This window comes from Urocitellus parryii, chromosome 10 (assembly GCF_045843805.1).
Source record: "Urocitellus parryii isolate mUroPar1 chromosome 10, mUroPar1.hap1, whole genome shotgun sequence".
Taxonomy (NCBI): domain Eukaryota; kingdom Metazoa; phylum Chordata; class Mammalia; order Rodentia; family Sciuridae; genus Urocitellus; species Urocitellus parryii.
This window is the reverse complement of record NC_135540.1, coordinates 113,136,273-113,149,125: the sequence shown is the minus strand read 5'-3', so window position 1 is coordinate 113,149,125 and position 12,853 is coordinate 113,136,273. Positions and strand designations below refer to the sequence as shown.

The 12,853-nt window shown below is 39.0% G+C and overlaps 1 protein-coding gene across 16 annotated transcripts in view; it reads left to right on the top strand.

Moving 5' to 3' along the window:
* Limch1 (LIM and calponin homology domains 1) overlaps nucleotides 1–12,853 on the top strand; it is a 313,082-nt gene that overhangs the window by 212,427 nt on the left and 87,802 nt on the right. For all 16 annotated transcript variants that reach the window (XM_026387247.2, XM_026387242.2, XM_026387234.2 and 13 more), the window contains exons 4-6: nucleotides 5,046–5,152; nucleotides 9,723–9,753; nucleotides 11,738–11,848. In XM_026387247.2, coding sequence (XP_026243032.1) covers nucleotides 5,046–5,152; nucleotides 9,723–9,753; nucleotides 11,738–11,848 — 249 coding nt within the window. The remainder of the gene's footprint in view (nucleotides 1–5,045; nucleotides 5,153–9,722; nucleotides 9,754–11,737; nucleotides 11,849–12,853) is intronic.

The window sequence follows — 12,853 nt, the reverse complement described above, 5'->3', positions numbered from 1 at the left end:
TTATTGGCAAGTTATGGTGTAGACATTATGATGACTTACCCCTACATAATTCATATGCATGATTTAAAACAAATGCATTCTCTCACACAGCCTCATTATCATCACAAGAAAATTAGCATTCATTCAGCAGAATCATCCAATAGACGGTTTACATCGAAAAGTTATTTTTGAGGCTTATTTGTCTTTTTGGATCTAGGGTACAAATAAAGGTCATACACTAGAAAGGCAATATGTCAATCAATGGAAGGGTAACTGGTGTGATAAAGCAATCTGTATACGGGATAAAATTGGGAGTTCATAACTCATTTGAATCAAACTGTGAAATATGATGTATGAGGAACTATGTAATGTTTTGAACGACCAACAATAAAAAAAAAAAAAAAAAAAAAAAAGGTCATACAGTGCATTTGGTCAATATGTCTCTTTAATAATTTTTTAATTGTTTTTTGTGATATTGACTTTTTTTGAAGAGTACTTTCAAAAGTTCTTTTAAAACCTACTGTCATGGGCTTGGGTTGTAGCTCCATGGCAGAGCGCTTGCCTAGCATGTGCGAGGCACTGATTCGATCCTTGGCACCATATAAAAAGTAAATTAATAAACAAAAATGTTGTACATAAACTGTTTTTTAAAAAACTGTCACAGTGGGTTTGTTGCTGTGCATTAGTAAGGACTAAATAGAATAGACATCATAGTAAATCAGTGTCTCCCTCTTCTCTTTAGGGAATGAGACACTGTTAGACTGTGAACTTAAAACACGAAGATGTGGATTTTGCTTGAAACTGTAAATGTGGGAAAGTCTCAGTGTGAAAGGAAGGCAGACGAGAATTTACAGCGTGCACTTTGTGCAATTAAAAGCACAGTGCTTCTCGCCTGCTGCAGTGGCTGCCCTTGTTAGCTCTTGGCCTGGTGGCTCTTCCTTCTGGCTTTTCTCCTGACTGGGGCCTGGCCTCCCTCCAGCATCATTAGGATGCAGCAAGGAGCTGGAAACAGACCTCCAGTTATTTAAATCTCCAGGCCCTAACTGTTCAGGCTGGCTGCAGCTCAGAGGCTCAGTGTTTGCAGGCTGCGTGCTGAAGAGCCTGTGGTGTTCAGGGTTGCACGCAAACATCTGGGGAGGCACAAAGAAAGAACATTTCCTTACTTTTCCTGAGACTCTGGGGAGCCACAGTCCTCTGCCTCCTGGGAATCACATCCTTGTTCTTTATTTTGGTCTCAGATGATTCCTAGAGAGCACCAATACCCATCCATTACTCTCCTCTGGGCAAGAGGCACTCAGAGCTTAAAAGCCAATCAAAAAGATACTGGAATGTCCTGGGAAATACTCACCTGAGTGTCTGTATGAGTCGCTGTCTTAGTTTGGAGTTGCCTTATTCAATAGTTAAGGAGTTTGTTTCCTATTCCTGAAGTGTGGAGCTGCAAATGAGGGAGGCACCCTTTTCTCAATATGGTGTCCTTCAAGTTGTTAAAGGGTTAGAGCCAGTGGTTTCAGAGTTTCAGAGCCAAATAATCAAAAAGGGTGTGTGTGTGTGTGGAGGGGGTTGGGGGTTGTGTGCTGGTGGGAGGCAGCAGGAAGCAGAAAATCATGGAAAAGAAGAAAATGCAAGGAAAATGAGTCAAATTCAAATGTCAGGAAAGCAGAATAAAAATCAAGGCACCTGGAAAATTAGAGAGGCGGAAAAAGGAATTACACTTCATATCCATCTGCTAGGTTGATTAATCATGAGGCTGACATTGTAGCTGCATAACATGCCTCAACTCCTCATCTGTAAAATGGGGACAATGATAATACCTACTGCTTATGTCTGACTTGAGAATAAAAGGGAGAATCCATATGCATGCTTAGAACAGATCCGATACATGGTAAATCCTCAATGAATGTAAGCTACCAATGTTTAGTCTGTATCATAAAATGCCTCACATAAGTCACCAACATGGTCTTTTGACATCTAAAAAGATTTCACTGACCTTGAACCCACTTTCTTGACTGAAGAACCATAAATAAAATTTAAAATAAATTAAAATTAAAGCCGTTGTAAAAAAGAAATCACTGGGGAGCTTTGGTTCTCATGTTGACAAAATATTTCCCCATTTTCAACAATACTTTATTGTAGCAATTTTATATCAATATGTGCTCATAAATATGCTAATAATAATGTGGGGTACTGACTTTTATTCTGTTTTTCCTTCTCATTTCTCAAACAAACCATTCATATGTAAATGTACCAAATCAACAGTCTGCACGTGCTCCTAGTCTTCACACTGCTTCTCTACTACAGAAATAAGAGCAAGTGCCTGAGAGATGGGGTCTTGGTTTTGCTGTTTCTGGGAAGCAGTGTGGCCCAATCTGTGGGGCCTGGGTATGGGGCAAAGCCACTTTTTGATACTGGGGGTAAACCTAGATCTAGAAGCAAGCAGGACGGCACCTGACTACCCAGGTTCACTGGTAAGTGTGTTTGTATGATCACAAAATTAACTGGGGAACAAAAAGGAATCTAAAACCATTCATTTTCACATATGGTAAAATATTAGGACAAAATAACGTTATTAGGAGGAAAGTTATTATATTTAGTAACAGAATGATCAATGTGCAAGTAGAAAATCTGGGTCCTTAAGACTCAATATTCTTCTACCCCCTTTTTTCTTCTTCCTTTGCTGTTACTTTTCTTTTCTCCCTGGCGCAAAATGAGTCAGTGAAAAAATCTCTTACCAAGAAAGTGGGAAACTGTGACGCTCAGGAGGTGAGTGGGAACAACTAAATTTGATCATTAAAACATGGAGAGTAACTAAAGGAGAAGGACAAGTTCAGGTGTGTGCGACCAGCTCAGTCACCCTCACGAGCTCCCGTGGCTGGTAACACAGGGTTTGTGAGTGATGACACATCTTGACTGTTGAAAAGGCCCAGGGCCTTATACAGGAAAGCAGGCGTCTTGGGCTACCGGTCCCTCAGCCCCTTGGTGGAGGAAGTGAGTGCAGCATCTCCTCATTGGTCTTCCCGTCCCCTGTCCCACTCCTCTTAAATCCCTCCTTCCTAGGCCAGCTGCACTCCCAAACAATCCCCTTACATCACAGATTTGGGCATTCAGTTCTGAGACTCAGCACCCCTGGACTTCCAACAACCTGTCTTTGCATCCCCAGGGTCCTCTGAGTCACCCTGCCCCATAGCTTCATCTCCCTTTGGTGCTGGCCTCAATTTCAGGTTTGAGCTCCATACCTGCCCTGTGACTTTGCAGCCTCCATCCTTTGCTGACTGTGACCTTGGACAATTTGCTTAACTGTTCTGGGACTCAGATTGCTCGTCTACAAAATGAGGATAAGAAAAACAGAACCTCCTTCATAAAGTTGTGCAGGGATTAAATTAGTTGATGTGTGTGTGTGTGTGTGTGTGTGTGTGTGTGTGTGTGTACACATATATACAGCTGTGGTAAGAATGCCTGGCATGTAATATGAGATAGAGAAAGGTCACAACTTATTGCTCTCACTATTGTTAAGAGCCTGGGTGTATTAATCCTTTCTACTACTGCTTTAAAGATTGCCATTAAGCCAGCATCTTAAAACAATGCCCATTTATTTTTCTCACATTTTCTGTAGGTCAGAAGCCCAGACATGCCATAATTGGGCTCTTTGCTCAGTATCTCACATGAGCTGGTGGAGTCTAGGATCCTATCTGAGCATCTGCCAAGCCTTCTCCAAGTTCTTGTGGTAGTTAACAGAATTTCTCTTTTTGCAGCTGTAGAATTCATGGCCACCAAGAAACCTGATTTCATTTACCTTTTAAAGGCTCATTTGATTAGGTCAATCCCAGACCATCTTTCTTTTGATTAGTGCAGAACCAACTGGTTAGTGACATCCCATCATATTCCTAGGTTTTACTCACAGTTGAGAGGAGACTATATAGGATGTGGGGGCAGGAATCTTGGGGGTCTTGGAATCCTGGCTACACACTGGTTAACTGAAAGTGCTACTTTTTCTGCTCTTTCCATTGAACTTCACTTTGATGAATATGATTCAGTAATTGTCACCATCAGTTCAGATGTTTGTAGCATCTTACAACATTCAGATGGATTCTCATTTATGTGCCTCCTGGAGTGCCATTTCCTGTCCTGTAGGTTTCACTAAGTGATGGGGTCAGTTAGCACCTTCTGAAGTCTTTGGGGAAGAGGACAGCTAGAGACTTGTAACTGATAAACCTGTCGACAAATACCCTAGAGCTCCAAAAGGATGACCCATTCAGAACAGTTCACTTCTAAGGACTACGACAGAGGAAGACCAGACCTCTCTTTAATGGTCCATCCTGCCTGCCACTCTGACAATTCAAAGTAAATTTGTAACTGCTAGAGAAATTTTCACTCTGTGGAGCGTTTTTGCATTTTCAAAAGTTATTCTTGTCCATCCTTTACCCACTCCCAATTAAGTGTGTGTATGCATGTGTGTATATGTGTGTATGTACACATATACATGTATATATGTGTGTGTGTGTATATATATCTTCTAATTAAGTATATATATTTGCTTTTCATTCAATTTATAGTCCACAAAAAGGTATTATCAGTCAAACCCATAAAGAATGTAAAATATGTGAAGGATATATTTTAGATTCATTAATAAGAAAAACTTCCTGAAGATAAGAAAACCTCTCAGATACCAAAACCTATAATTATTTTTTAAAAATCAGTATGAACCAGGTTTTAGGCCATAAGAAATGGACAAAGAATTTTGAAGCAATGGCGAATACCTTGTTTATTGAATGTTATTCCCTAAAAAGATGCTATGTTCTCCTTTATAATAACATTTTGCTTATAGCTATAAATGATAAAGGGGAGAAATGAACTTGGCATGGCAGTGGTTGGGGAGTTTACAGTATCCATTTACTCTGGCATTTCCTAACGAAGTATAATTTTGCAATGCAAAAGTCCAGGGTTTCAGTCTGATCTAGCTGTTTTCATGGCTGATGTGCCTATAGCAATTTGGACTATTAATGAGGAGGGACCCGTTCATAAGCATGATCTAAGATAATATAGACTTGGATTTGTCTTCTTCCTTCCAGGACAATATTATCTTGTTCTTGAGAGGTTGTAAAGAGCTCGGCCTTAAAGAATCTCAACTCTTTGACCCGAGTGACCTCCAGGATACGTCCAACAGAGCAACGGTCAAGTAAGTAATGCACGATTTATGTTTAAGGGAAACCCCTTTAGGTTTGATTTACAGTTTGGTGATAATGTTGTAAGTTCTAAGAGGCAGAGAGTTGGGTATGCCTAATAAAGTAAAAATGTGAAGGTCAAGAATCTGCTGTCCAGACATGTTGGCCTTCCTGCCTGCCTTCTGTTTGTGGCTTTCATTCTGATCAAACTTATTTTTTTTCAAATGTAGTAGTCATTCACATAGAGTTAGAATTTTGAAGAAGAGGAAAATGTTATAAAGCTCAACGGAGAGACAAGAGAGAAATACTCACCGAGTCTATGTATCTTACACACAAAAAACTATGGCTGCTCTTGACTGTATGCCCTCAGTGAATCATGTTTGGGGACAGAGAATTCTTTGGTACAGAATGCCAGAATCAAAGAAGAAGCAGGGTACTTCTGTGTAAGGAAATAGCTCATGGCTAGGGTAAGGAAAGGAAATGTCCTTGGGAGATGGCAGAGAGAACTTTCCTGAAGTTCTGATTTCATACAGAACATTTTTCTACCTTAGTCAAACAATATTTCACATGAATATGTTTTAGTAATAAGCTGGATTGCTTAGACAGGATCTCTGAATTGGCAATTTTTGGAATTGTCTTATCATGATAAAACAGAAAAAGAGAGAAGTCAAAGCTTAGAGCTACTAGTTTTGTTCTATTTGCTAGTCTTGATTAAAATATCATCGACCTAATAATAATAATGGAGAAAATATGGGTGAATGGAAACTATGGGGGTTTATATTAGATTGTATGATTCATGACTAGAGAGAGAGTCAGCCATAATTGATTATCCATGATTACTTGTCTGTTATCAATCTGCAATTCTTCAATATTTTTTTGTGGAAAAATTTTAGTTAAGTAAAAGAAATAATAATAATGGAATAAAAATTATAGCTACCACATGCTCCATTTATTACAGGATCTAAATCTGGCCTCTATAAATCATTGTTCCTTAGGAAATTATATTAGGTTCTGCCTCATCTCACATTTGTACTTTCACCTGGATGGCAAGAAACCAGAAATAATAGTAACTGTGCAACATCATAGGTAATAATTAGTCACACACACGCTGCTTAGAGGGTGAAGGAAAGTTCACTCTGAGTGTCGGCAGCCACATACATTTTTTTGGAGCCACTTTAAACAATAATTTGCTTTAGAAACTTATAGCCCATATCACCTTTATTGCTGATCTATAAAAAAACAAGGCATCAGGAAATCAGGGTCTAGCCCTAGGCCTGCATCTCCCTGGGTGGGTGGTCCCAGTTAAGCTCCCTTACTGCAAAAGCCCTGTGCCCTCATCTATAAAGTGGAATTGAACAGAATGTTCTCTGGTCTGAGTCTAAGTAGAGTTTGCTTAGTGCAGATCTGGTTGTTAGAACAACCAGCTTCTAAAAAAGAGGTATCAATTCAAAGGTACAGAAAGCAATCAAAAGGGAGAAACATCACTTAGGCCAGTGACTCATGGACACAGTCACTTCTTAATTACGGTACCATCTTCCTCTTTTCCCGTCCCTTCGACCTTTCCTTCTCCTTTGTTTCGTCTCCTCCTCTGTCTTCTGCCTCCCTTCCCTTCTTTACGCCATGTCCCCATCTATCTCCCTTTTTGCATTTCTTCTCCTCATCTTCTTCCCTGTTTAATCTTTCTGTCACTCACCCAGTTATCTTCTTTATGTAATGCTTTTGCATCGCCTTCCTCTGTGACGCTGGCACTTTGCAGTAATTCACTTGGCACGTATTTACTGGGCAGCTCCTATGTGTCCCATACTTTCCTGCACTAGAGAAATGGAATGAACAAGATAACCAAGGTCCTTGGCTCATCTGGAATTTACACCCCAGTGTCAAGAAGTGAGAAGCAAATTAAATGAACAGAAAAATAATCACAGGGAGCAAATGTACTGAAAAGAAAAAACAGATGTGAAACACAGTGACCTGTCCAGAGGTGGTCAAGGGTGGCCTCTCAGAAGCGGTAGCATTTCAGGCAAGGCTGGGTGCTAAGACATGAATAGGAAGCAAGAACCAGCCTGGGAAGGTCTGTAGGACACTCAGGGCAGAAGAAGGACTTGGGAGAGAAACAGCGTGATTTTTTTTTTGTGTTTGTGTGTATGTGTGATGTTTAAAGAAAAATAAACCAGTGTGGTTGAAGGATCCTTCTGAAGAGTGAGTATGGTGGACGGAGGAGTTCCCAGGCAGCAAGGATGGAATCATTTTGCATAAAATTTCACATTGTATTAATATTTAGAAAATCATAACTAATTTATGTTAAAATGATGCCGTGAGTTGGCTTGTAACCCTCAGCAAGTTGTTGCTTCTGGTTCTGGTAAGGAGTAGAGAGTGCCACATGCTATCTACTTCCCAACTTTTTATGATGGAGGCTGGTTTAATTGGGCACTGTACAGGGCCAACTTTTAACACACATGGACATTATAGCTAGGGAGGATCAACGCACAACTTCTGTAGTTCTTTGATTTCCCCTCTGAGAGTTAAGCAGGACAACCGCAGAGATGCAGAGCATCTTGATGACATCAACGGATAGTGTAAGCAATCAGGTAGAGGGTGGATCCCACAGAGGAAACTGGGATGTGCTCCTGAAATCATCTTTAAAAAAAAAAAAAAAAAAAAAAAAAAAACTCTTTAGCTTTTATTATAGGTGATTTTCTTTACCTTTTTTTTTTTTGAGTAGTAACTTGAGTAGACTCCCCCCCCCCCAAAAAAAAGCAGGAAAAACCTGTAAATGATTACTGCATGTGTAATTTAGTGAACTCTACCTGTAATGGATGCCAGACAACTTTGATGGGAAATGAAAGCATGATCCAGAAATGCACACAGCAAAGAACTTTTCAAGGAATTGAAACAGCTGGATGAAAATACAAAAAGACGGGCTGGGGATGTGGCTCAGCGGTAGCGCACTCGCCTGGCATGCGTGCGGCCCGGGTTCGATCCTCAGCACCACATACCAACAAAGATGTTGTGTCCGCCGAGAACTAAAAAATAAATATTAAAAATTCTCTCTCTCTCTCTCTCTCTCTCAAAAAAAAAAAAAAAAAAGAAAATACAAAAAGACTATGGATTGCTCCTGAGCATCTAAGTTTTTGTTGTTGTTGTTGTTTGTTTTTGTGATACTGGGGATTAAACCCAGGGACTCACATATGGCAGGCAAGAACTCTACCACTGAGCTAAATCCTCAGCACCAATTTTTTTTTTTAATATTTAGAATTGAACTCCAGAGCACTTTACCACTGAACTACATCCTAGCCCTTATATTGGTTTTTGTAAGAATTTTAAATCTTTTATAGATATTTTATCCATTTTTCTGATACATGTTTAATTTATCTTGGTGGATATCTAAGCAGATTATGACATACCATCTTTATCTATTAAAACTGGAAACGTGAATGCATTTTCTTAATCAAACCCAAATTGCATCAATTCTTTTCATCCAAGTCCCCAATGGTGGGTTTATCTCTGAAGTGGACCACCTTTTTTTCCAGTCTTAATTGAGTTAAAATTGCCACCTATTTATTCATGTGTATTTTTAAGTCAGAATATTCATTGTAACTGAAGTACCCAGGGTCTAAATGTCTAAATATTCTCAGGAATTCTTCATTGTTTACATGATAGAATTTCTACATTGCTTCCCCCCTCACTGAAATTAGTATGAATTTTAAAAAAACATTTGTTTTTTTCCCTGTTTTTCATTTGTTGACATGTTAATGAAACAAATAGTTCAGTAGAAATTTTTGTTATTTTACTATATGAATATTTAGAAAATACCATCAAGTAGAACCCCCCCCTTACCCTGCAGTACTAGAGATTGAACCCAGAAGCATTCCACTCAGAACTACCTCTCCAGTCCCCTTTGAAAAAATTTTATTTTGAGATAGGGTCTTGCTAAGTTGCCCAGGCCTCAAACTGATGATCCTTCTACTTCGACCTCCCGAGACTCTGGGATGACAGGCATGTGCCATTGCTCACAGCCATCGAGTAGCTTTTGTTGTTTATAGTTTGAGGGTAAACATTTATGTGTCTTTCAGAACACATGTGCATATATTTGAACATAGCATGCATATTTTCCTGTCTATGGCTAATTCCCAATGCTAATTTATGTCCAGAGCAGGGGGAAAATATTTGGCTAGTGTTGCTTCTTCTATTCATATTTCCAGATCTATTTAATTAAGTAAGGTTTCAGACCTTTCCAAAGTACTTGCATGTAGAAGATTTTGGAAGTGCAATGAGATTTCATTCAAGGCAAAATCTTTAAGAGTTAAGCTTTGAGAATTCAAATACAAATAGTTCCCGTTCTAAACAGAATTCTTTCTTTTCCAGATGTTACAAAGTATTCATCATTCCACAGTGTGCAGTGGAGCTTTAATCCTACCTTGCCCTACATTTTGTTTGATAAACAATTTTATCCACTGCCTGAAATAGTCTTAGACCTTAAAAAACTCTGTTCTTCTGATTTCATTATATGTGTTAGCTGCAAGTGCATCTTAGGGGTGTTGAAGGGAGAAACTGCTTTTCTGATAATATTTTCTTTTCCTGACCTAGGAGCCTCGACTATAGTAGGAAGCTGAAAAATGTAAGTACTTTCACTTCCATTGCCAAACTTGTTTACTTCTGACTCTGATGGTTCAACATTAAGCTAAGTTCAATGCCTCCTATGTGCCTTGCTGCAAAGAGTCCTTCTTAGAAAAAAAAGTATGTGTGTGTCTCTGATGGAATAATTAATGACTGTGATAAAGCTAAAAATAGTAGATTTGAGAGGTTTCTCTTTAATTAGTTAAGTGCTCAATCCAGAAAAAAAAAAAATGAAAGCTTGTGTTCTGTTTGTGATTCAGTTTCTTAAAACCCACAGCGATCAGACTCAACACTAATATTAGCCACTTTCCATTTGTAGGCCCAGATGGAATTATTAAATTAAGCTGTTGGGCAAATTGTTTTAGGAAAAGATCAGCATAATAGGAATAGAATTGACTGCGACCATGGCCCTGTGCTGTTTGTATTTTTGTTTTCCTAGGAATCTTTTGAGTTGTTATTAGTACTTCCTCAAACCAACATTTTATAGTTAAATCTTATTTTCAAAAGGCAAGTATGTGCTTTTTTGTTTTAATTTACATTGAAGAATGTAAGAAGTTACTTTCTGCATCTAAAATAGAAAAGTTAGCTGTCACCCCACACACACACACACTTTTTTTTTTTTAAATTTTCCAGGTGCTATCTATTTGATTGACATTCTCATTCTTACCTTCTTTTTCTTCCTCCATACAACTAGGGACATGTGCCATTTTTTTCATCATACAATTTTAAACAAATCAGAAAACCCATAATCGAAAACACAACACAGTCTATCTTATTATACTTTTCAAGACAGCTTCATATTCTGCACACATTAGTTATTTTATGGTCCTAGTTAATGTTCTGACATTTGGAATTGTCTGTTCTCTAGAAATTTATTTGTAAGCAGCCATTTAATAAAAGACCTTCTGGAAGTTTTGAAGGATTCATGATGTAAAATTTTCCCACAGAGGTAGAAACTGAATCACATCCTAGTATGGATGCACATAACCATATTTTGGGCCTGTGGCCAGCTGGAACCATATACCTATATCACATGGTCCAAAGCATTTTCTGGCCTACCAAGTGGAAGGAGGTACAGTAAGTACTTCCCAGCCTGGTGGAAGCAGTAAGACAGAATGTGAAAATAAAATCATAGTCTGAGCTTTTAGACGACCTTCAAGTCCCCCGTAATTCAGCTCCCAGGAGCTCATCTGTAGCCGACTCCTGCGGGGTTTTCTGGGAAAATCAATGGAAAGAGCATTTGCTCTTGTGGACAGATTCTTTGGAAAGACAGAACAAAATTGATTTTGGATGGTAGCTTCAGGCCATTGAATATTCACAGGCATTCTTAAACATCCAAGGATAGCAAGTGTGTCAAGGCTAAAACTTCCCCATCATAGAATAGGAAGCCAACTATGCTCCTTAGTGGGATATCTGATAATATTCTTCATTGTACTGCTTTCTTCTGACTTTAATTAGATATAATTATGCTGGGAAGCACTCGTTCACCTTCATCAGCCCTTTGAGATTTTTGCCATTGGTCTTTGCAGAACCTCTGTGCCCACAAGTAGAAATTGAGGGCCTCCAAAAGCACCTGTTGCAAAAGGAATTGACAGTCCCTTCCGTTGCTTATCTGGGTGAAGACTCCAAAGAGTTTCTGAAATATGTTGCCTCCTGATTGTGAAACCTTCACTACATGAAAATAATTTGGGAGGATGTCGTTTTTCTTGTTGCTGACTTATGGATCACTTTCTCACAACCAAACTTTCCCTAAAACTGGAGTCTTACTTCCACCACCAAATCCTGTTTTGTGTTGACTGGGATGGCACTGAGTTGTTATTAAAATGATTTTCCATTTAAGGGGTACCACATACGTGTGGTTTGTACAAGTCAATGTTGCATGTTCTCTCCTTCCTGCCTTCCTGTGAGTGACTGATGGATTTCTTGGTTTAAACGTCACTCTTGAGGGCACATTCTCCTGCTTTTCTGCGTTATTCGTTCCACAGGTGTTAGTTACCATTTACTGGCTGGGAAAAGCTGCCAACAGCTGCGCGTCCTATAGCGGAACTACCTTGAACCTGAAGGAGTTCGAAGGATTGTTGGCGCAGATGAGAAAGGTAACATAACTTTTCTTCTCCATCCCATAAGGTTTAAATAAGGGGGAAAAGCAATACTTGTCCTTGTTTTTAAGATGATTACAGCCAAAGATGTCATGCTCAAGGAAATGACCATCTTACCAATGACATTTTTGCCTCATGCATCTCAAACCTACCTGAACTTTTATACCTTTGGAGAACAGAAAATCTGAGCCCAGTCCAACTTTAATTCTAAAAGAGCAAATGCAATCTGTCAGTGTCTGGCTTTGTATGCCAAGGAGCTCAGGGCTTGCTTTCTTGGGGGAATAAACTTGAATTAAACAATGCAGTATTCTGCAAAAAATGAACACTTGCTCTGCACTTTTATCCTAAAGGTCACTTTGCTTGCCTATCAGGGCCCTGATGTGGGTGAGTCACATCAGCCACGTTCTTCCCTTGGCACCCACCCTGGCCAAGAGTGAGAATTAGAAACATTCTCATCTAATATGTGCATTGTATGGCCATTGTATTCGAATGACCTGGAAATTCAGGAGACATTTTTAAAAGCTTGATTTGTTTATTTGGTGTAACATTTTGTTTGAACATTATTTAAGATTGATTTTTTTATTAGATTATGGGAAAGACTGACCTAAGGTAGGAAATTGTCAAAAAAAAAAAAAAAAAAAAAAACAGTGGCGTGCTTCACGATCCTTCATGATCCTTCCTGAGTGATCTTTTATGAGATTGGGCAATACATATAACTCATCCTAAGTATTAGTATAAAGTGTTATGTAATCCAAGAGAAGCCTTCCAGCCAGCCTCAGTGTGAACAGATAAATTCACTTGTAATCCAGTCATGAATTTTGGAAAAGGCCTTATTAGAACACAAAGATTTGAGGCCTTGGTTTTTCTCACTTCCCTAACCTGCAAAATAAAGGAAATGAGACTCCTTGAGAGACTTTCAGTTCTTTGCAACCTCTGAAAGCAAGAATTTGTTCCAGCTTTCTAACAATGTGCTCTCCTTAAATTCAAGCTAGCCATGTTCAC